We start from the raw sequence: 23,757 nt of genomic DNA on the forward strand, positions 1-23,757 counted from the left end.
AAGTTTTAGCACCGGGAAACACTTTTTGAAAGATAAAACGTGCATTTTATATACAACTGTATAGAATAGCCCAAAATGAGGGACAAATAAGCAGGAATGAGGGACAGATGGACCCTGTTCCAATTCAGGGACAGTCCCTCGAAATCAGGGACAGTTAAGAGCTATGGTTATATGTGGTAGTAACATGCATCCTATTGACCCAGTCCCGTGCTGCATGCAATCCACTGGAGGAATAGAGATATCCAAAACAGAAACACAAAGGCTCATCTGATTGGAGAGAGAACCTCCCAGGTCCCTCCCCTTACTATGACATGGGTCATCTCCCTTGGTCTGCCGTATTATTGTTTCCATCCTGTGAGGTGCCATCTTTTGGTGGGCTCCAGCCTTACTACACACCACAATGAAGTGCGCCTTCCCCGCGGGACACCAACGGTTGGCCCCAGTGAGCCTTCATGTGGCTTCCCGCTGGTATGTGAACATTGAGCCTGTTTCCATCACAAGTGCTGGGCCCCCCATTTAGGCTGGGTTCACATATATGGGAATTGGAAGCCTTTAAAATGTACCTTTTAAATTAGACTGTGTCCTTCACCCATAACTGTGTGTTTTTATCTAGCCACTTCCGGACCGCTGCACGCCGATATACGTCCTAACTTTGAAGAGGAATATCGTTGTTATAGCAGCAGCTAGCTGCCATAACCCCAATATCCTCTTTTTCGGCTGGCGGTCTGCTTTCCGATAATAGTGGTCTCTGTGGCGGATTCGCGAGAATCACTTTTATCGGCGGTGAGAGAAGGGCCCCCCCTCCCGCTGCGCTCCGGTGCCCTCTGCAGCTTACCGGAGCCGTCGGCAACGGCGGAGGCGATCAGATCCTCTCACGTCAGTGGCATGGAGACGAGTGAGGGGAAGATGGCCCCCATCCGATACCATTGCAGAGCAGAAGCAGCGTCAAAATGTTTTTTCTAATTGCATTTTAGTGTAAATATGAGATCTGAGGTCTTTTTGACCCCAGATCTCACATTTAAGAGGTCCTGTCATGCTTTTTTTTTTAATACAAGGAATGTTTACATTATAAGAATAAAAGTGACAATTTTTTTTTTAAAGAATAGTGTAAAAATAAAAAATAAAAAGTAAAATAAATAAGAAAAAAAAATGTAAAATGTGCCCCGTCCCGCCAAGCTCGCGCGCAGAAGCGAATGCATACGTGAGTAGCGCCCACATATGAAAACGGTGTTCAAACCACACATGTGAGATATCACCGCGATCGGTAGAGCGAGATCAATAATTCTAGCCCTAGACCTCCTCTGTAACTTAGAACATGCAACCTGTAGAATTTTTTAAACGTCGCCTATGGAGATTTTTAAGGGTAAAAGTTTGTCGCCATTCCACGAGCGGGCGCAATTTTGAAGCGTGACATGTTGGGTATCAATTTACTTGTAAGACCACTGTGCAAATACAGTGTGACAGAAAGTATTGCAACGAACGCCATTTTATTCTCCAGGGTGTTATTAAAAAAATGTACAATGTTTGGGGGTCCTAAGTAATTTTCTAGCTAAAAAAACTGTTTTTAACTTGTAAACAACAAATCTCAAAAAGAGGCTTGGTCCTTAAAGTGGAGGGCCACCCTAAAAAAAAAAAAATTGCACCAAAAATCTTTACAAATTAAAAAAAAAACGTGAAAAAAATGTACTTACTTAAAACCCTTGTTGCTAGGCAGTCTTCCTAATCTGCCTCTTCCTATTCCGCGGCGTGTCCTGCTCCTCGGTGAGCGGCCCCGTTGCCTTCTGGGAACTGTGTGTGTTCCCAGAAAACCACGGGGCTATTCACAGAGCGCCGTACCGTAGGAAACTGGCAGTGAAGCCGCAAGGCTCCACTGCCTGTTTCCCTTACTTAGGATGGCGGGACCGGGACCCGAGAGCCGAGGGACGGGTTGGCCTCGGGCGGCCGACATCGCGGGCACCCAGGACAGGTAAGTACTTATTTAAAGTCAGCAGCTACAGTGTTTGTAGCTGCTGAATTTAAAAAAAAAAATTATCCTGGCTGGAATCCCGCTTTAAGTGGCTAGACTGTGTGCTTTATCTATGATCATAGGTGTGTGCAGCCTATTGCATTAGGGTGTGCACTGCAAAGCTCAAACACATATGTGCGTGTGTGCATGTGTATATATACAGTATATACTGATAGTGTCAGTAGGGCAGGGATTGGTGTCAGTAGGGCAGTGGACGGTGTCTGTTTTTTTTTTGTTTTTTGTTTTCATTATTTTTTTACAGTTTTATTTATTTATTTTTTCAATATTTTATGAGCCCCGTTAGGAGGCTTTGGTGAAATATCAGGGGTCTAAACAGGGTGAATCAATACTACATAGGTATTATGTATTATGTGGTATGATTTAGGGTGTGCCCAAGCACACCTGCCACACCCTGTGCGCAGGCCTATGTCTATGGCTACATAATAAATGTTACTTCATGGTTTCTATGGAAGCAAGTTTTGTTAGTTTATAAAATATCTTCCAATTTATCTGCTTGTTTCTCACGGATACCCTGACTTTACCAGTGCGCAGTATATAGCCTTTGTATTACACAGGCATTGCACGCTGTACAACTCTGTGCTTGGAGCTTTAGAGTGAAACAAAAAGCCAGATAATTGTCTTGCTTTCCCCACTGACCCCTAAAATTGTCACTGGCTCTCGGTGACCCTCCCCCAGTAGGCGCAGAACACCTGCAGAATATGATAACGCAATGACCGGTGCTCTTTACATAACAGAGAGCGGCTCTGAAAATCGCATTGTGCGTTCTATTCACTCTTTGCTGACCCTTTAAACACAAACACGCTTTATCGCATTGTAACAGCGCATCAGCCCCACTATACTCACCCGGTACAATTATCTCCATCCTCCGCTGTATAATGGATGCATCGCGTGTAAGCTGAGCGGCTGAATCACCTTATCTCCGGCATTACAGAAGCACAGCCACTGGATAAATTAAACAGGATTATCTACAATGGCGAGTTAACCTGAGAGATAGGATCTGCTCGGGCCCCGTGGTGACAAAATGAAACCATTTATACGAGAGCTACAAATGGTTCTGGTGGTCGTGTTTACTGGAATGGAAAGGGCGCGGGAGGCAATGAGATTCTTTTTTTTATTTCTTTAAAATGTCAGAAAATAACATTTTCAGAGTGGTGAAGATGACACATATTGTTTTACTGTGTTTGTGTTGTTTCTTAAACTGTATCAAAACCCAAGAACAGAAAATGGAATATATTGCAATTTACCAATCTTCGCATGCATCGGCTGCATTCGGGTTTTGATTTTTCATACTAAGAACATTTTTCGTACATATACATAGATGTTTGATCCTGCCAGAAATCAGCTGCAACTTGCAATTTTCTAAGGCCTCATGCACACGAGACGCCGGTGCAAACTCTGCTGAACACGTTTTTAAAAGCTGAAACCGGCGTTTAGAAATGCCCGTTTCGCCGCGTTTGCATGCCACGTTTAGCCGCGTTTTACCGCGTTTGCGTCTAGAAGCGTCTGCAGAGCAGAGAATGACATTTTGCGACCCAACTTTGGGGCCCCGTATCTCGGGGCCACTTGCTGCTAGGAACCCCAAATTTGGTGTGCTAGTGGAACTAGCACTACAACATATCCAAATTGGGGTTCCTAGCACCAAATGGCCCCGAGATACCGGGCCCCAAAGTCGGGTCGCAAAATGTCAAGCACTTCTGCAGCAGAGAATGACATTTTCTGACCTGACTTTGGGGCCCCATATCTCGGGGCCACTTGGTGCTAGGTGTGTAAGTAAGTGGTGCTGCGCTGATCCTTAGTTGGAAGAAATTGGAAGAATAGTGACTGGCTATTTCTATATAAAGTGCATATTGTGCATGTTGACATCAAATAATGAATAAGAGTAAGAAATCTACAAAAACAAAAAAAAAAAAAAAAAAAAAAAAAAAAAAGAAAAAAAAAAAAGGTTTTTTTAAAATATAATGTGACAGCCACGTGCTACCATGCACACGTTGCAATTAAAGTGCTAAGGAACGCATTCATAAATGCTCAAGTACAGTCCTTGTGTATAGTTGTGACAGCAACGTCCTGGCATGCACACGTTGCAGTTAGAGTGCTGGGTGAGTCACATCTAATTTTTTCTTCGTGTGCTAAACACTTTGGTGGGTAGTAGCCCCTTACCTTCAGGTAATGGGGCAAAAGCAGGTAACAAAAAGGTTGTTAAGGGCGTCCGCCTATGGGTCCCAGCGCGTCCCTCTCTATCCTGGATCTTGGGTTGAAGTTCCCTCAGATGTAATGCAGGGGGGTTGTATTCATAGGGGGTAATCCACAGAAGAAAAGCCCAATAGTGTAATCCAGTTTTAAAACGTAACACTCTTTATTGTAAAAAATGCAGGTACTCACATAAAGATAGGAAACAATAGTAGCAATCCAACGAGCAGCGAGCTCGTGTGCCTCTGTCTGTGTTTGCAGCCTGTCTCGTCCCTACGCGTGACGTCACACCACGTGACTTCATCAGGGGATAGATACAGGCTAGAATCTCGTCCTTAAATAGTCTAACATGGATGTTTATGGAGCGGCCATTTTCCCAGAGTCTAATAAGGTTATATGTGGCGGCCATTTTCCAAGAGATGTTTCACCGCTAGTACCGCTGAACATGGATGTTTATGGGGCGGCCATTTTCCCAGAGTCTAATAGGGTTATATGTGGCGGCCATTTTCCAAGAGATGTTTCACCGCTAGTTCCGCTATGTGGTCTGTCTAGACAGAGAAATCAGCTGACTGATGGAGCCAATCAGCACCTTCCAACTTGGTTAGCTTGTGCGGTGCTGTCAGCAAAGGTGGTTGCCTTATTAGTATTTTTTAAAATGCGGAAACTGGCGGGATAAAAAGCATCTAAATGGGAATATCACTGAATACCTAAATAAAACTGGTCAGACCATGATTTAGGTGAATTATAGCTACATGTTATAGCTCTAAACGAGGCATGTGTAGATATGAAAATTCTAATAATCTGCACTTATCTCGGGAGGGGGAGGGAAGAGAAAGGAGGGGTAAATGCGAACGGGGAAAGAAAGGCAGCAGACACTGACAGTGCTCGTATTGATCTAACCAAATAAAAACAATGGATCAAAGGAGGATACATATACAAGTGAACAAAGAATAAAAATTATTGTAGGACCAGTTAGGCACTAGATTGGTCCATACCTTTATACTTATTCTATAAATGTTATGACTAATTCTATAAATAAATTGACCTAATATTTGTATAAAATCAATCGTGGAATCAATCATAAAAATACAATAAAACATATAAAAAGGCATTAAAAAACTCAGAATCTGAAGACAATACGTAGAAAATAAAAATCTATTTAGTAGGAGCATAAGAAGACATCAACTAGCATGTTATATATGTGTCAAAATGAAAAATTAAAATATGTATATCTAAAATAATATATTGCAAAGATAGCCAGAATATCCAGTTATGACGTTCTGCTAGAGATATCGACTGACATATTCTGCTACTTAGTGTCAAATTAAAAATTGGTCACAAACCGAAGAGTATTTATAATGTGGGATAAAATAGGACAATGATGGTGTATATTCCCTAGGGGATAGGTGGGGATTTATCAGAATGGGAGATAAAGATCCTAAAAAATCCGTTACAGTACGTGAAGGTTAAAAGTCACTCAGAAAACAGTTTAGGTCAAACTCAATGTTTAGGCCTCGGGGCCAGAAGGTGTCCAAGGTGAAAATCCACTTAGATTCTAGTTTGCTTAAGGTTCTCACCTTGTGCCCCCCCCGCCAGTGCTTAGTGTATGGGGTAATCCCCCAAAAACTCAAGTGTGTGGGGTCTTTATTGTGGCAGGTTAAAAAATGTTTGGACACGCTGTGTTTGTCATACCCGCGGAGAATGTTTTGGACATGCTCCTTAATGCGGACTCTTAGGGGTCTCTTTGTTCGGCCTACATATTGGAGGCCGCAACTGCATTCCAGTGCGTAAACTGCCCCTTCGGTGTTACAGCAAATAAAATCTTTAATCGCATATTGCTCCCCTGTACTGGTGGAGCTAAAATTGAATACTTTTTTGTTTGGACGTTTTGTCCTAAGACAAGCGTAACACCTTTTGCAAGGATAGAAGCCATTGCCAGTGAAAAAGGAAAACTGTTTTTTAGGGGGGTCTACTATATTTTTGACCACTATGTCTCTAATAGTGGGTGCTCGCTTGTATATAAATTTTGGTTTTTTAGGGAGGATATCTTTTAGTTGTTTATCTGCCAGTAAAATATGCCAATGCTCTTTGATTATTTTCTCGATTTGTTTATATTGTACGTTGAAGTCCAAGATGAGGGGTGTACCCTCAACTATATTTTTCCGTTGTATAGTTGTTTCTTTAATCATTTGGTTGCGGTCAAGTGTGGAGACTTCGGCAATTTTGGCCTCGATGAATTTATGATCATAGCCTTTAGATTTGAATCTTTCGCCTAGTTTCTCTGCTTGTTCGAAATATGTTTCGATTTTGGTGCAGTTTCTTTTTATCCGTATTAGTTGTCCTTTTGGGATGTTGAAAATCCAATTTTTGTGGTGACAGCTTGTGGTAGGGAGGTAGCTATTCCTGTCCACTCCTTTAAAGTGCGTTTTAGTGCTAAATACTGATCCCTCTAGTGAGATCTCCAAGTCTAGGAAGTTAACATTTTTCTTGCTGATGTCCCAGCTGTGCTAACACAGTTGGACTAACACTATAACATATCCAAATTTGGGGTCCCTAGCACCAAGTGGCCCCGAGATATGGAGCCACAAAGTCAGGTCGGAAAATGTAATTCTCTGCTGCAGAAGTGCTTGACATTTTGCGACCCGACTTTGGGGCCCCATATCTCAGGCCACTTGGTGCTAGGAACCCCAAATTTGGATATGTTGTAGTGCTAGTTCCACTGTGTTTGCACACCAAATTCAGGGTAGCACCAAGTGGCCCCGAGATATGGGGCCCCAAAGTCGGGTAGTAAAATGTTCCTTTAAAAACTCTTAAACGCAAACGCGTTTGGCGTCTGAAACATGGAAAACTTTTGCGTCTGAGCCCATTTTGTTTCTGCAAAAACGAGGAAAACGCCAAAAAACGAGACTGTGTACATGGACTCATAGGATAACATTGAATGGGTTCAGGGGCAGTTGAAAAAAGTGTCCAACTGCCTCTGAACGCGAGTTTAACAGCGTCTCGTGTGCATGAGGCCTAAACTGACATTTTAACCACTTGCTGATATGTCAGCGGCACAATAGCAGCGGTGGGCAAATGGGCATACCTGTATGTCCCCTTTAATTGGCGGGGCTAGAGGGTGCGCACGCCCGCCGCGTACAGCATAATTGTGCTCGACTCGATGTCCGCCGGTGTCCCGGCGATCGTGTCATGGAGCTGCAGAACGGGGAAGTGCCTATGTAAACAAGGCATTTTCCCGTTCTGGCTTGTGTCATGACAGAGATCACTGCCCCCTGTCATCAGGAGCACTGATCGCTGTCATGTGACTGGAAGCCCATCCCCCCACAGTTAGAATCACTCCCTAGGACACACTTAACCCCTTCATTGCCCCCTAGTGTTTAACTCCTTCCCTGCCAGTGTCATTAATACAGTAATCAGTGCATTTTTATAGCACTGATCGCTGTATAAATGACAATGGTCCCAAAAAGTGTTTGATGTGCTTGCCATAATGTCGCAGTCATGATAAAAATCGCAGATCGTCGCCATTACTAATAAAACAATTAATAATAAAAATGCCATAAAACTATCCCCTATTTTGCAGACGCTATAACTTTTGCACAAACCAATAAATACATGCTTATTGCGTTTTTTTTTACCAAAAATATGTAGAAGAATATATATCAGCCTAAACTGAGGAAAAAATTAGTTTCTTTATATATTTTGGGGGGATATTTATTATAGCAAAAAGTAAAAAATATTGCTTTTTTTTTTTGCAAAATTGTTGCTCCTTTATTTGTTTATAGCGCAGAAAAGAAAAACCACAGAGGTGATCAAATACCACCAAAAGAAAGTTCTATTTGTGGGGAAAAAATGACGTCAATTTTGTTTGGGTGCAACGTCGCACGACCACGCAATTGTCAGTTAAAGGACGCAGTGCCGAATTGCAAAAAGTGCTCTGGTCAGGAAGGTGGTAAAATCTTCCGGGGCTGAAGCGGTTAAACAATGTTATCAGCTTTCTATGTTTATTTTGTGGACTACAAAACACCTCTACTTATGTTATGGAATGAGATCAAGGGTAGGTGTTCTGTAGTCTAATGCCCCGTACACACGGTCGGATTTTCTGACGGAAAATGTGTGATAGGACCTTGTTGTCGGAAATTCCGACCGTGTGTGGGCTCCATCAGACATTTTCCATCGGAATTTCCGACACACAAAGTTTGAGAGCAGGCTATAAAATTTTCCGACAACAAAATCCGTTGTCGGAAATTCCGATCGTGTGTACACAAATCCGACGCACAAAGTGCCACGCATGCTCAGAATAAATAAAGAGACGAAAGCTATTGGCTACTGCCCCGTTTATAGTCACGACGTATGTGTTTTACGTCACCGCGTTTAGAACGATCTGATTTTCCGACAACTTTGTGTGACCGTGTGTATGCAAGACAAGTTTGAGCCAACATCCGTTGGAAAAAATCCTAGGATTTTGTTGTCGGAATGTCCGATCAATGTCCGATCATGTGTACAGGGCATTACACGCATCTTTGTCCTAGGGTGACAACACTGCTCCTCAATAGATACAGCGCATGTGAATGTTCTCACCCTAGAACAGGAAGTGTGTTACTGGCAGGATCTTACCAGGTGAAAATAGTCTAAAGAAGAGAATCAGTACATCCATCACATCTAAAGCTAGGTTCACATCAAAGAAAAACAGGTGTATAGGTGCTGCAACCTTCCCACATAAAAGCTCTGCCCAGTGCTCAGAACTTGAGGCTACTGACACCTTCAAAGTACCAGTATAAGGAAAGGTATGTTCGGCACTCAGGATGACATCCAAAATAGTATTCCTTTATTAAATATATGTACACAGCTGTAAAACAGCCTACGCATTTCGGACGTAAGTCCTTAGTCATGAATAAAGACTATAGTCTGAAACGCGTAGCCTGTTTTACAGCTTTGTACACGTACTTAATAAATAAATATTATTTTGGATGTCATCCGGAGTGCTGACCATTCCTTTCCTTATTCAGGTTCACATCAATGCCTTTTTTAGGCTTTGTTTATATGTGTGGGTGGGGGGCAGCAATAATTTGCTGTTGAGCCACATTTTTGCTGTCAACCAACCGCCTCCCCCCCTTAAACGCCACGGCCTAACTGAGTATTGTTGCTGACCATCCCTTTATGACTACAGTGTCCCCATCTTCTGATGGCTCCTTCCAGCTTGATAATGCACCATGGCACAAAGCTCCAATCATCTCACCACTGGACAATGAGGTCCCTGTACTCCAATGGCCTCCACACTCACCACATCTCCATCCAATAGAGCACCTTTGGGATGTGGTGGAACGTCATAGATGTGCAGCCGACAAATCTGCAGTAACTGCGTGATGCTATCATGTCAATATGGAGCAAAATCTCTGAGGAATGTTTCCAACCCCTTTGTTAAATCTATGCCATGAAGAATTAAGGCAGTTCTGATGGCAAAAGGGAGTCCAACCCGGTATTAGCAAGGTGTACCTAATAAAAGTGGCAGGTGACTATATATACAGTATATAATATATATTTATATATATATATATATTTTATGTTTAAAGCGGCGTTCCACCCAAAAGTGGAACTTCCGCACATTTGTCTTCTCTCCCCCTCCGGTGCCACAATTTGCACCTTTTGGGGGGGGGAGGGGGGAAAGGATACCTGTCTTTGACAGGTATCTTGTTCCCACTTCCGGGAGTCCGGGCCGCAGACCGTGATATAACCCCGGGGCTCCCTCCTCCTCTCCCCGACACAGTGCCGTATCGCAAAGAATGGCCTGGTCAGGAAGGGGGCAAATCCTTCTGGTCCTTAAATGGTTAATACAATTCAATAAAAAAGGGAAGAGGGTGCCTATTTATGTACTCAGGTAAGTTCTACCTATGTGAAAAAGGCCCAGCACAGAAATGGGACCCATTAAGAACCAGCCCACTAGAGCCGCACTTATCCTTTATGCTGATCATTTTCACATGTACTGTATATAAAAAGTCTATTAAGTCTATAACCATAATTTCACTCTTACACTATACCTTATCTACTGTTATATCTGAGATAAGCTCAACAGCCCGGGGCTCAATATGAACAACTCAATCCACAAGAGAGGCAACAAATATGGGCAATTACAGGACAGACCAGAAGAGCTTCCACCACAAGTGTCTAAAGACCATAATCACCGGGAGGGATTTTACACTGTGCTAGACAATCTCTCCAACCAATTCCCGGAGAATGGGAAGATCACTTTATTGCCTTATGTGACAAGAGTAAGAGTTCCTGATGTCAGCTCAGTCTGGAGATACGGAGATACGTCCTTCTCACAGAGGTCTCATCTTATTACATTCTTGATGTACAACCTGAGAATTGCAAATTCCAGCACGGATAGGTGATTATATACTCCCTTTCTTTTTCAGGTGCATTTTTGTGCCGGAATTTATCTTTATGACAGAGTCGCTTCAAAGCGACCCTGTCACCAATTACAAAAATTGCAGGTAAAAGCACAAAAAAAAATCAAGCTTTTCCTTTCCATAAGAGCTTGTTCGCACAAGAACGTGGTGCAGGTAAGCTGCCCGTTTCATGTTCAAAGTGCACTGGGTTTATGACCTGCTGCAGGTGTCAATATATTCCTAACGACACTTCAAATGCAGATCGCAAATGCAGTGAACAAGCTGAAGATAGAAGCTGATTCCATGCACAGCTGCTCCAGTTGTGATAAATTCCACTCATAGGGGGTTATTTATGGAAGGCAAATCCACTTTGCACTACAAGTGCAAACTACAAGTGCAAAGTGCACTTGAAATTGCAATGAAAGTGCACTTGGAAGTGCAGTCGCTGTAAATCTGAGGGGTAGATCTGAAATGAGGGGAAGCTCTGCTGATTTTATCATCCAATCATGTGCAAGCTAAAATGCTGTTTTTTAATTTTCCTTGCATGTTCCCCTCGGATCTACAGCGACTGCACTTCCAAGTGCACTTTCAGTGCAATTTCAAGTGCACTTTGCACTTGTAGTTTGCACTTGTAGTGCCAAGTGGATTTGCCTTTCGTAAATAACACCCATTGCGCCAAGCTGGACCAATGCAAGAATGCAATAAAAATCATACCTGGAGTTCCGCTTTAAAGGGGTTGTAAAGGTAATTTTTTTTTTTTTTTTTAAATAACAAACATGTTATACTTACCTTCACTGTGCAGCTCGTTTTGCACAGAGTGGCCCCGAACCTGGTCTTCTGGGGTCCCTCGGGGGCTGTTTCAGCTCCCTCGAATGGTGGTTAGTTATTGCGGGCGCGCTCCCGTGATACAGCCGGCGGCTATAGCCGCTCGCTGTATCACTCGGCCCCGCCCCCCGGCGCGCCGCGTCATTGGATGTGATTGACAGCAGCGCGAGCCAATGGCTGCGCTGCTTTCAATCCATCCACTATAGCCAATCAGCGACCAGACTGAGCGGCAAATTGGAGGACGGGAGCGAGCGGCTGAGTTTCGAGGTGTCAGGTAAGTAAAACGGGGGGGCTGGGGGCGGCGGTACTGTCAAAAGTTTTTTCACCTTAATGCATTAAGAATAGAATAGAATGCATTAAGGTGAAAAAATGTATACCTTTACAACCCCTTTAAAATGTTACAAAACCCAGGAGTCTGCATTCACTATATCTGGTCTCCCACAGTACACAGAACATGGAAATGAGATTATTTTAGTAAATATAAACTACTAAATACCTTTTCTCATCAGCAGTATATAGCAGTCTTGTGACTTCTGTCAGGGTCTGGTTAAAGCTTGTAGGAGGAGTTTTCATTATACTCTGACTGTCCTATGAGGCTGCATGACTCCTGACAGTGCTGATCCTGGTCCTGTGCCAATCACATGCTTCCTCCCAAGAAAAAAAAAACAACTTTCTAGCAATACACACCAAACTGAGTATGTGCAGAGTGACTCCAAAGGCTCTGTCTTATCAGAAGATGGATTGGGGACAGTGGAAGGGGAGGATCAGAGAAGACAGGATCAAACAGCAATGCAGAGGATTAACCCCTTAGGTGAGTATAACAAGCATCCTTTTCTGCATATACAGACTGATTTTACTGTTGTGGGTTTAACTTTGCATTAGTATACTGTATAGAGGTTACAGGGGCCACTTGACATGTATAAATTATTACATAGGACAGATCAGTAGAGATGTGATCTCTAAAAAAGTAAAATAATATGGTTGTATAAGTGTGCACACCCTTAAACTAATACTTTGTTGAAGCAACTTTTGATTTTATTACAGCACTCAGTCTTTTTGGGTATGAGTCTATCAGCATGGCACATCTTGACTTGGTGATATTTGCCCACTCTTCTTTGCAAAAATACTCCAAATCTGTAAGATTGTGAGGGTATCTCCTGTGCACAGCCCTCCTTAGATCACCCCACAGATTTTCATTGAGATTCAGGTCTGGGCTCTGACTGGGCCATTCTAAAACATTAATCTTCTTCTGGTGAAGCCATTCCTTTGTTGATTTGGATGTATGCTTTGGGACGTTGTCATGCTGAAAGATGAAGTTCCTGCTCATGTTCAGCTTCCTAGCAGAAGCCTGAAGGTTTTGTGCCAATATTGACTGGTATTTGGAACTATTCATAATTTCCTCTACCTTGCCTAAGACCCCTGTTCCAGCTAAAGAAAAACAGCCCCAAAGCATGATGCTGCCACCACCATGCTTCACAGTAGGTATGGTGTTCTTTTGATGATGTGCAGTGTTGTTTTTGCGCCAAACATATCTTTTGGAATTAAGGCCAATAAGTTCAACCTTGGTTTCATCAGACCATAACACATTTTCCCACATGCTTTTGGGAGACTTCAGATGTGTTTTTGCATTTTTACTTCCTCCCCCTCAAAGATTTCAGTTTGTTTTTCATTTGAGTTGTACAGTTTATATGTCACATTAAAGTGATTGTAAGGCTTCATGTTTTTTTTTTTTTTTAAATAACAAACATGTCATACTTACCTCCACTGTGCAGCTCGTTTTGCACAGAGTGGCTCCGATCCTCGACTTCTGAGCTCTCATGGCTCCTCCTCTTATCAGATAACCCCCTAGGAGAAGAACTCTCCTGGGGGGTTACCTTGCGGGCGAGCTCCCGAGTTCAGCATTTGCGTCCATAGACACGAATGTCGGACTTGGCCCCGCCCCCTGCGTCATTGGATTCTATTGACAGCAGCGGGAGCCAATGGCTGCGCTGCTATCAATCTATCCAATCAAGGGACCCCGTGCAGAGAGGGAGAGTGCATCTCCACCGAGTGAATGAAGGGGCTCAGGTAAGTAAAATGGGGGGGGGTGGGCTGGGGGGCCGGTCACTGCCAGAAGTTTTTCACCTTAATGGGATGCATTAAGGTCAAAAAACACAACGACCACCATTTTATTCCCTAGGGTGTCTGCTAAAAAAATATATATATATATAATGTATGGGAGTTCTGAGTAAATTTCTAGCAAAAAAAAATTATGATTTTTACATGTAGGAGAGAAGCGTCAGAATTGGCCTGGGTGACAAGGGGTTAATTACGATAAGTAATATACAAATAATTATTATATATTGTTTTTAAGGTAATTTACTATATTTTCAAAAACTGTACTCAAGCAGGGGGCTTAACGGATAAATTACTGAAGTTTGAAGTTATAACTTCCAACCAGTAATTTCACAGTAAATAAATAAACAATAAATTATTATGTTCTAACATATAGCATAATAATATATGATTTAGCTTGTACCTTTTCAACAGGCAGCAGATTCTCATTCTCCCTCTTTACTGTGAGCTTTTTCCTTCTAGTTAAGAGGGCTGGGCTGGAATGGAGCATTTGTCTCCTAGACACACGCCCCCTTCTATGACACTGCAGTGAGAGGCATGCCTGCAGTATTTTTATTGGATAGCTTGTTCCAATGGTGCTTTACCATTGGTCCAAGGCTCCAAGCTGTCCATTGAGCTGAGTGCCTCTGACAAGAAACTCAGCCTCTCAGTCTGCTGCAAACAGAGGGGTTGATTTACTAATGGCTAATAGGCTGCAAGAGCAGTTGCTCCAGAGCTTAATAAATGAGGTAAAGCTTCACTTTGAAAAGAATATCCAATCCCGTGCAAGGAAAATAAAAAAAAAAAAAAACAGCATTTTTCCCATTGTGTGCCAGCTTGTAATTAAACTGGCCGCTCTGTATGTAGCTTCTGACAGGCTGCACAAGAAGCCCTGTATCTCCGGAACTATAGGTGGCAGGAGCCCAAAATTTTGGCAGTTGCTGAGCTATGACCCTCGACACTCGATCATTTTTTTTTTTTTATGTTCATGGCTCTGCTTCACCTGCCTCCCATGACTGCACGTCCCTGATAGAGAGTTCTATAACTGTTTGCACTCACACTGAAGTGAACCATACCAGACCACAAGTGGTCAGTAGCTGGGACCAGCTTTCCAAGAGGTCCTAGGCATGGTACACTTAACCATTCCCGAGCACGGTTTGGACCACTCACACTACATAAAAGAACCAAAACTGAACTGAATGTGTGAGTGCACCATAGTGGCATCTCTGAGTCTGCTAGGGCTGCCGAAATTATATCCAAGGTGGTGGCACCCAGCAGCAGTCTCAGGGCTTTTGAAGGCCTACACAAGGGAAGGCTTGTACAGGTAAATAACATGCCCTTGTATTGTTCAGGAAAGATTGTATAGAAATGATTGACTTGGTGACTGGGTCTCTTTAAAATACTGTGTTTTAATGTGAATACTGCTTTTCCAAAACACATTTTGTTCCTGGTGTATGACACAGAACTTATCCAGAGCGATTCTTAATTTCTACAATTGTCCTCAAGAAATATTAGAAATCCACCAAACCATTCCCCGGCCTTAGCAATTAAAATCACTCGGTGCTAAGCGTCTGTCCCATAAATAATTTATGCTCTTACCAGAATGACTGCAGAGACCGGGCTCTACAATCCTGCCAGTTAAGTCATAACAGGCGATTGCGCGCAGTCGAACGCCTTCACCGCATCCTTTCATGTCTCTGCGAGCTCTCACTCCCAGCTGCATTTCATTTCTTCCATCTCGAATTATGCAGTCCGACCAATTTCCATATGGCTGAGATTTATATACTTCACAGGCGCACGCCTCAGTCTCCGCTAACGGATAAAGCTCGCTGTTCTGACATCTGTCTCGCTTCTTGCTTCTCCCTGTAATGAGATGGGTATCGCTTTATTGAAATTAGGAAGAATGTGTACACCCAGAAGTCTTATCAGCAAACTAAAAATAAAAGACCTTACAGTATTTAAAGGGGTTTTCTGCTTCCACAATCTGTGAAAAACGCATTCCATCTCCATTCTACATAATGGTTGTTGGGGGTTGTGGCAAAGTTTAGGTTTCCCCTATCCCTTTGAAAGCAAATTTGTAGCAAATTGAGCACTCTTGTCTTTTTTGAGGTGAAGCCCTTCTAACCCGGCATACTTGAAAAAGCAATGAATTTCTAAGGACGGAGCTCTGGAGTTTTAAAAAAAGGGCAAGATACCCTCATATGTTTAACCACTCTCCTTGCACCATAAAACATTTGTATTATTATTATTATACAGGTTTTATATAGTGCCAACAGTTTGCGCTGCGCTTTACAACATGATGGCAGACATTACAGTTACTATACAATTTGATACAAGAGGAATCAGGGGGCCCTGCTCATTAGAGCTTACAATCTAAAAAGGGAGGGTCAATTGATACAAAAGGTAATAGCTGTGGGGGATGAGCTGATGGAGGAAGTAAAACAGAGTTAGTTAGAAGCAGGATAGGCGTCTTTGAAGAGAAAGGTTTTCAGGGATCGTCTAAAGATGGATAGATTAGGGGACAGTCGGACAGATTGGGGTAGGGAGTTCCAATGGATGGGAGAAGCTCTGGAGAAATCCTGGAGGTGAGCATGGGAGGAGGTGACAAGGGAGCTAGAGAGCAGGAGGTCTTGGGAGGACCGAAGAGAGCGGCTTGGTTGGTATTTTGGGACTAGGGTAGTGATGTAGCTGGGGGCAGAGTTATGGATGGCTTTGTAAATTATTATTAGTACTTTGACTTTTATTTGTTGGGTGAGTGGAAGCCAGTGGAGGGATTGGCAGTGAGGGGTGGAGGACACTGAATGGTTGGTAAGGTGGACGAGTCTTGCAGCGGCATTCATTATGGACTCAAGTGGGGATAGTCTATGTAAAGGTAATCCAATGAGGAGGGAGTTGCAGTAGTCGAGGTGAGAGATGACCAGGGAGTAAATTAGAAGCTCGGTGGTGTCATTGGTTAAAAAGGGCGTATTCTGGAAATGTTGCGGAGGCTAAGGCGGCATGATTTGGACAGGGATTGTATGTGGGCCTGAAAGGACAGTTCAGAGTCTAAGGTTACCCCTAGTAAAAATATTGAAATTAAATGTATTTTAAATTATTAAAATAATAATATAAGTTATTATAATTCATATGAATAATAATAATAACAGAAAAGAAACGCAGACAGCAGTTGGTATGTTTTCTTCCCTAATATTAGTGCCCCTTTGCACTGGTGGTCAGTGCAGGTAGAAGATCAATTCCCCATTGCTCAATGATCAAGGAACACCTAGCAATCTCAGGAGGAACCATGGCTGGGAAGGACTGTTTTCAAGACTCTGAGAGCTGATTGGCTAAACTACCTCCATTTCCCATTCCAATGGAGGCAGCTTCCCATCAACTGGAGAAACCCATTTAACCGCTTCACCCCCAGAAGATTTTACCCCCTTCCTGACCAGAGCACTTTTTGCGATTTGGCACTGTGTCGATCTAACTGACAATTGCGCGGTCGTGCGACGTTGCACCCAAACAAAATTGACGTCCTTTTTTCCCACAGAGATTTCTTTTGGTGGTATTTGATCACCTCTGCAGTTTTTATTTTTTGCGCTATAAAAGAGCAACAATTTTGAAAAAAAAGCAAAATTTTTTTACTTTTTGCTATAATAAATATCCCCCCAACAAATTTTTTCCTCAGTTTAGGCCGATATGTATTCTTCTACATATTTTTGGTAAAAAAAAATCGCAATAAGCGTATATTGATTGGTTTGCGCAAAAGTTATAGCGTCTACAAAATAGGGGATAGTTTTATGGCATTTTCATTATTTTTTTTTTTTTTTATTAGTAATTGCGGCGATCTGCGATTTTTATCGGGACTGCGACATTATGGGGGACACATTGGATACTTTTGACACTATTTTGGGAGCGTTTATACTGCGATCAGTGCTCTAAAATGCACTGATTACTGTGCAAATTACACTGGCAGGGAAGGGGTTAAACACTAGGGGGTAATCAAGGGGTTAAGTGTGTCCTAGGGAGTGATTCTAACTGTGGGGGGATGGGTTTCCACTCACATGACAGCAATCACTGCTCCTGATGACAGAGAGCTAGCCCCGCCAATTAAAGGGGACATACAGGTACGCCCATTTGCCCACTGCTGACATTGTGCCGACATATATCGGCGTGCAGCAGTCGGCAAGTGGTTAACCACTTCAATACCAGGCACTTAGACACCTTCCCGCCCAGGCCAATTTTCAGCTTTCAGCGCTGTCGCAATTTGAATGACAATTGCGCGGTCATGCAACACTGTACCCAAACAAATTTTTTATCATTTTGTTCTCACAAATAGAGCTTTCTTTTGGTGGTATTTGATCACCTCTGCGGTTTTTATTTTTTGCGCAACAAATAAAAAAAGACCGAAAATTTTGAAAAAAAACAATTTTTTTTACTCGTGTCTGTCAGACGCAAGAAAGGAAGACCCGATCAATGGCTCTTCCTATTGACATTGTGATCAGCCGTGATTGGACACGGCTGATCACGTGGTAAAGAGCCTCCGCAGGAGGCTCTTTACCAAGATCGGTGTAGCGGTGTGTCAGACTGACACACCGATCCACCGATTGCCGCGATGCGCGCCCCCTGGGCGCGCGGCGGCATGTTATCCTGCTGGACGTCATATGACGCCCAGTCAGGATAACTGAACCACCGCCCGGCCGTCATCTGCTATGGGCTGGGCGGGAAGTGGTTAAAGAATATCTTACCCCAACATTTCATATTCTGGATATGTGCCTGCTGTACCATGTACTTGCGTTAAAAAATATCCTGTTCTCTTTGTATTGCTTCCTTTGTGTTAAATCCCTGGTGTTCCAGCCGGTCCCTCTGCTTTCCTATTTTAAACTGACCCTGCTAGGCATGAGAGCACATCCATCCCAGCATGGCCAGTTTTCTGGCTGTGCTGGGAGAACAGCCTGCCTGTCCTCCAATGGCCAAGACTTGTGCTGACGCACCTCCCTGCACAGCCATTTACTGGGAAAATAAGTGTACTGCTGTTTCTTCACCTCCACCTCTCTAAGCTCCTTATGCAGCTGAGAATAGAGGGTACAGTATGTGATCACTTATAAAAGAAGAAAAAAAAAAGGTATTTATGATTTTTTTTTTTTATAGCTACACACAAAGGTTGTTTTACATATACACATGTATATAGTTCGAAGCAAACTGAGCACAATATTGGCCATATACAGTTAAACTGACTGCCAAAAGATGCCTTCACACATGGAGGCCAACTTTCCCTGACTTGCAGGGACTGTCTTGTTTTTGAAAACTAAAACCCTCTGTCCTTCTTTTCAAGAAAGAGTTCAAGCAAACATTCTTTAATTATTCCCAGTCCATGTTACGGGGGGTCTTGGTGGGGGTATGTTCTTTGCCTACATACATGTGCTGGAAGATATTCCTCCCCCTATCAGAACATCTGGGTGGTACTGTAGGTTTCAGCTACCTTTCCTTGTCAACACAACAGCCTTTGAGCATTTAGGAGGTCCCCGAATTCACTCAATATTATCTCCTACTTGAGACCAAAGATTTAGCTCTGGTCAGCTATATTATGGTACAGGTCCTCTTTTGATTGGTTGCTGAGGTTCCACCAGTACATTTTACGACCTGGCCGTACTTGAGTTTCAGATAGAAATCTACAGGCATATTGTATGTATTGTTCCTTGACTTAGGAACTAAATTTGCCTTGTCCTAAGATCCCATGCTCAGCTGAACCCCATTGTGTATGTGCAGTTGCGGGGCAGGGAATCCCCCACCAGCAGCTCCCTTCCAGGTTCAGAATGAACTTAAGCTCATCACTACTTAGGAGTTACATTTTTTATATATTGTTACATTTTTTATATATTGTTACATTTTTTAACCCAAGATAATATTTGTGTGCTTGCAAAAAAAAACTGTAGAACTTTTTAAATCACATAAGAGCCACAAAAAAAATGCATCAAACATATGATGAACTCATCCTAAATCGACGTATCTGTGCAAATAAAGTCCATATAAAATGTGCAAACACTGAGCAAAAAAAATTATATATATATATATATATATATATATATATATATATATATATATATATATATATATATATATAAATATATACACACATATATATATATATATATATAATATATTTCAAAAATGTGCGCAGATTGTCTAAATTTCATGTCGCTCTTTCTTTGCTGTGAAGGAATGATGATAACGGGCAGCACTGACGAAAGAGTGCTCCCAAAAGGAATCACCACAAGCGACTAAATTACCGTATATACTCGAGTATAAGCCGAGGTTTTCAGCACATTTTTTTGTGCTGAAAGTGCCCCCCTCGACTTATACTCGAGTCAATCACTTTTCTGCAGCAAAAAATGTCATTTTCCGAACCGACTTTGGGGCCCTGTATCTCGGGGCCCCTTGGTGCTAGGAACCCCACATTTGGCGTGCAAACCCAGTTGAACTAGTACCACAACATATCAAAAGCTGGGGTTCCTAGCACCAAGAGATACGGGGCCCCAAAGTCAGTTCTGGAAATGTCATTCTCTGCTGCAGAAAAGTGCTTGACATTTTCTGAACCGAGTTTGGGGCCCCGTATCTTGGGGACACTTGGTGCTAGGAACCCCAGCTTTGTATATATTGTGGTGCTAGTTCCACTGGGTTTGCACACCAAATTAGCCCCGAAATACGGGGCCCCAAAATCAGTCAACTGTGTCCATCTGCAGCAATGTAATTTCGGGACCCTGTAGTGCTAGTTCCACTGGGTTTGCACACCAAATTTGGGGTTCCTAGCACCAATTGGCCCCGAGATACGGGGCCCCAAAGTCAGTTCGGAAAATGTCATTCTCTGCTGCAGAAAAGTGCTTGACATTTTCTGAAATGATTTTTGAGGCCCTGTATCTCGGGGCCACTTGGTGCTAGAAATGTGCAGTAGCTGCGCATTTCTCACCCTAGGCTTATACTCGAGTCAATACGTTTTCCCAGTTTTTTGTGGTAAAATTAGGTGCCTCGGCTTATATTCGGGTCGGCTTATACTCGAGTATATACGGTAACTCCTTACCAGCTGCTCTGATCGTCGACGACGCTGGTTAGAGAGAATCGCGCTCGTTGGGAGGGGCCCCACACGTGACGTTACTCCACAAGTCCGCCTGAGCGCTTGGACCTGCTGGTTGTTTATAACCCATGCTGTGTTGTTCCTTCAAATTTTATATCTCAGCTTAGGAGCTCGTGGAACCTTTGCATGCAAGATCGTGATGTATATGGCTGCTATGCAGCAAGACATCTGATGGTCTCTTTGTGGGATCAGAGCTGCTGGTAAGGAGCTCATTTAATCATTTGTGGTGATTCCTTTTGGGAGCACTCTTTCTTCGGTGGTGCACAACATCATCATTCCTTCACGGCAATGAAAGAGGGACTATTGAAGTTTGGAAAATCGAATTACCTTTTTGCACTAATATATATATATATATTTTTTATATATTTTCTTGCACATTGTTTGCACATTTTATATGGACTTTATTTGCACAGATATGTCAATTTAGGATGAGATCATCAATTGTTACATTTCTGCCACATTAAAGGATAAGTGCACTTTAACACAAAGTATATTTATCCCTCCTATCCTCTCCCTGACCTTTCCTAACACACCTCACCCCCCATCCACAGATACTTTCCTCAATCTGACAGTCGTAGTTTCACTATTTGTCTGCATCCAGCACATTGAGTCTTCACTGTCCTGGCCATACCTCCCCACGGAAACCTCATGGACCTCTTTGGGTCTGTGTCCTGAGGCCAGAAACAATCGGTGACAGTCCCATAACCTGTACATCTATGGGGCTGTTATGTGCTGGTACAGTCAGGGGCATGAAGATGAACACTGTGGGATATAAACGAACAGCAGAACCATAGCCATCAGATCAAGATGCGTGTGCATCTGTAAAAGGGAAGGGTTGGTTTGTTTAGGTCAGATAAAGCAGGCAACAGGCATTACCCATTAAAGAGCCTGCATCAATGGACTTGCGTTAAAGTGATAGTAAAGTCATAGCTCCCAACGGTCCCTGATTCGGAGCAATGTCCCTCTGTCCCCCATTCCCCCTCATCTGTCCCTTATTTTGGTCTGATCTATATAGTTGTATATAAAATTCACTTTTTATGTTTCAAAAAGTGTTTCCCAGTGCTAAACCTTTCATCCAATTTCTAAATTGCTGCATTTGTACATTTTAAAAGCCAATATAAAGGAATAGTAGTGGTAAAAAAAGTCCTTGTAGATTTAATTTACCTTTTTTTTTTGGTTAATTCTCCTTTAAGGGGGTGTGGCAGGGGGCGTGTCCTATGCCTACATACTTTTGCTAGTAGGTGTCCCTCATTCCCATCTCAAAATGTTGGGAGGTATGGTAAAGTAATTGTAAACAGGTCATTCATTTTAAAATAGAAATGAAAGGCAACATTTTTTTGTATAGATATAAAAAAAGAGTATAAATATCTTTTTTATAAGTGATCACATTCCCTCTGTTCTCAGCTGCATAAGAGCTGGGGGAGGAGAAGCAGCAGCACACTGATCTTCCAAGTGAATGGCTGTGCAGGGGGGGGGGGGGACGTGTCAAGTCTGATCATTGGAGGAGATTACACTGAGTTCCCAGCATAGCTAGAGAACTGACCATGTTATTATTATTATTATTATTATACAGTATTTATATAGCGCCAACAGTTTACGTAGCGCTTTACAACTTGAGGGTAGACAGTACAAATACAATACAATTTGATACAGTAGGAATCAGAGGGCCCTGCTCCTTAGAGCTTACAATCTAAGAGGGGAGGTCAAGAGATACAAGAGGTAATAACTGTGGGTGATGTGCTGATTGAGAAGATAAATGTACAGTTGTTAGGTGGGGGCCAGATAGGCTTCTCTGAAGAGATGAGTTTTCAGGGATCGTCTGAAAGTGGATAAAGTAGGAGAAAGACGGACAGATTGGGGTAGAGCATTCCAGAGGATGGGGGAGGCTCTGGAGAAGTCCTGAAGGCGAGCATGGGATGAGGTGACAAGGGTGTTCGAGAGCAGGAGGTCTTGGGAGGAGCGAAGAGAACGATTAGGTTGGTATTTTGTGACTAGGTTAGAGATGTAGCTAGGGGCCAAGTTGTGGATGGCTTTGTAAGTTATAGTTAGTATCTTGAATTTAATTCGGTGACTGAGTGGCAGCCAATGGAGGGATTGGCAGAGGGGTGTAGCAGACGCTGAGCGGTTTGTGTGGTGGATGAGCCTGGCCGCAGCGTTCATGATGGACTGAAGTGGGGATAGCCTATTTAGAGGTAAACCAATGAGGAGGGAGTTGCAGTAGTCAAGGCGGGAGATGACCAGGGAGTGGATTAGAAGCTTTGTGGTGTCGATGGTTAGGAAGGGGCGTATCTTGGAGATGTTGCGAAGACAGAGGCGGCAAGCTTTGGATAGTGATAGAATGTGGGGTCGAAAGGTTAGTTCAGAGTCCAGGATTACACCTAGGACCTTGGCGTGGGGAGATGGGTTGATAGTTGAGCCGTTGATCTTGACAGGGAGATCAGGGGAAGTGGCACCTGAGGGAGGAAATATCATGAGCTCGGTTTTGGATAGGTTGAGTTTGAGAAAGTGATGTGACATCCAGGCTGATATGTCTGCTAATAAGTTGGTAATGCGTGAGGAGACAGGTGGAGAGAGCTGGGGGGTGGAGAGATAGATTTGGGTGTCATCAGCGTAGAGATGATATTTAAAGCCGTGGGAGGCAATCAACTGACCCAAGGAGGTGGTGTAGATTGAGAAAAGGAGAGGTCCGAGAACAGAACCTTGGGGGACCCCAACGGAAAAAGGAAGAGGAGGGGAGGAAGTAGAGTTGTAAGTGACACTGAAGGAGCGGTGGGATAGGTAGGATGAGAACCAGCGAAGAGTACAGTCACGGAGACCAAAGGAGTGGAGTTTTTTGAGGAGGAGGGGGTGGTCCACTGTGTCAAAGGCAGCAGAGAGATCCAGGAGAAGTAGTACAGAATAGTGTCCGTTGGCTTTAGCCATTAGTAGGTCATTTGAGAGTTTAAGGAGAGCAGTTTTCGTGGAGTGTTGAGGGCGAAAACCGGACTGAAGGGGATCAAGAAGTTTATTCATGGTCAGATGGTCACTTAATCGGTTGTAGACCAGTCTTTCAAGAAGTTTGGAGGAGAAGGAGAGTAAGGAGATGGGACGTAAGTTGTTGAGATTGGTGGGATCCAGTGAGGGCTTTT

At 43.1% G+C, this 23,757-nt stretch overlaps 1 protein-coding gene across 2 annotated transcripts in view; it reads right to left on the reverse strand.

Moving 5' to 3' along the window:
- THSD7B (thrombospondin type 1 domain containing 7B) overlaps window positions 1-23,757 on the reverse strand; it is an 807,368-nt gene that overhangs the window by 269,622 nt on the left and 513,989 nt on the right. For both annotated transcript variants that reach the window (XM_073634254.1, XM_073634253.1), the window contains exon 15: window positions 15,118-15,381. In XM_073634254.1, the coding sequence (XP_073490355.1) occupies window positions 15,118-15,381 (264 nt within the window). The remainder of the gene's footprint in view (window positions 1-15,117; window positions 15,382-23,757) is intronic.

The sequence above is a fragment of the Aquarana catesbeiana genome, linkage group LG06, assembly GCF_042186555.1.
Source record: "Aquarana catesbeiana isolate 2022-GZ linkage group LG06, ASM4218655v1, whole genome shotgun sequence".
Classification (NCBI taxonomy): Eukaryota; Metazoa; Chordata; class Amphibia; order Anura; family Ranidae; genus Aquarana; species Aquarana catesbeiana.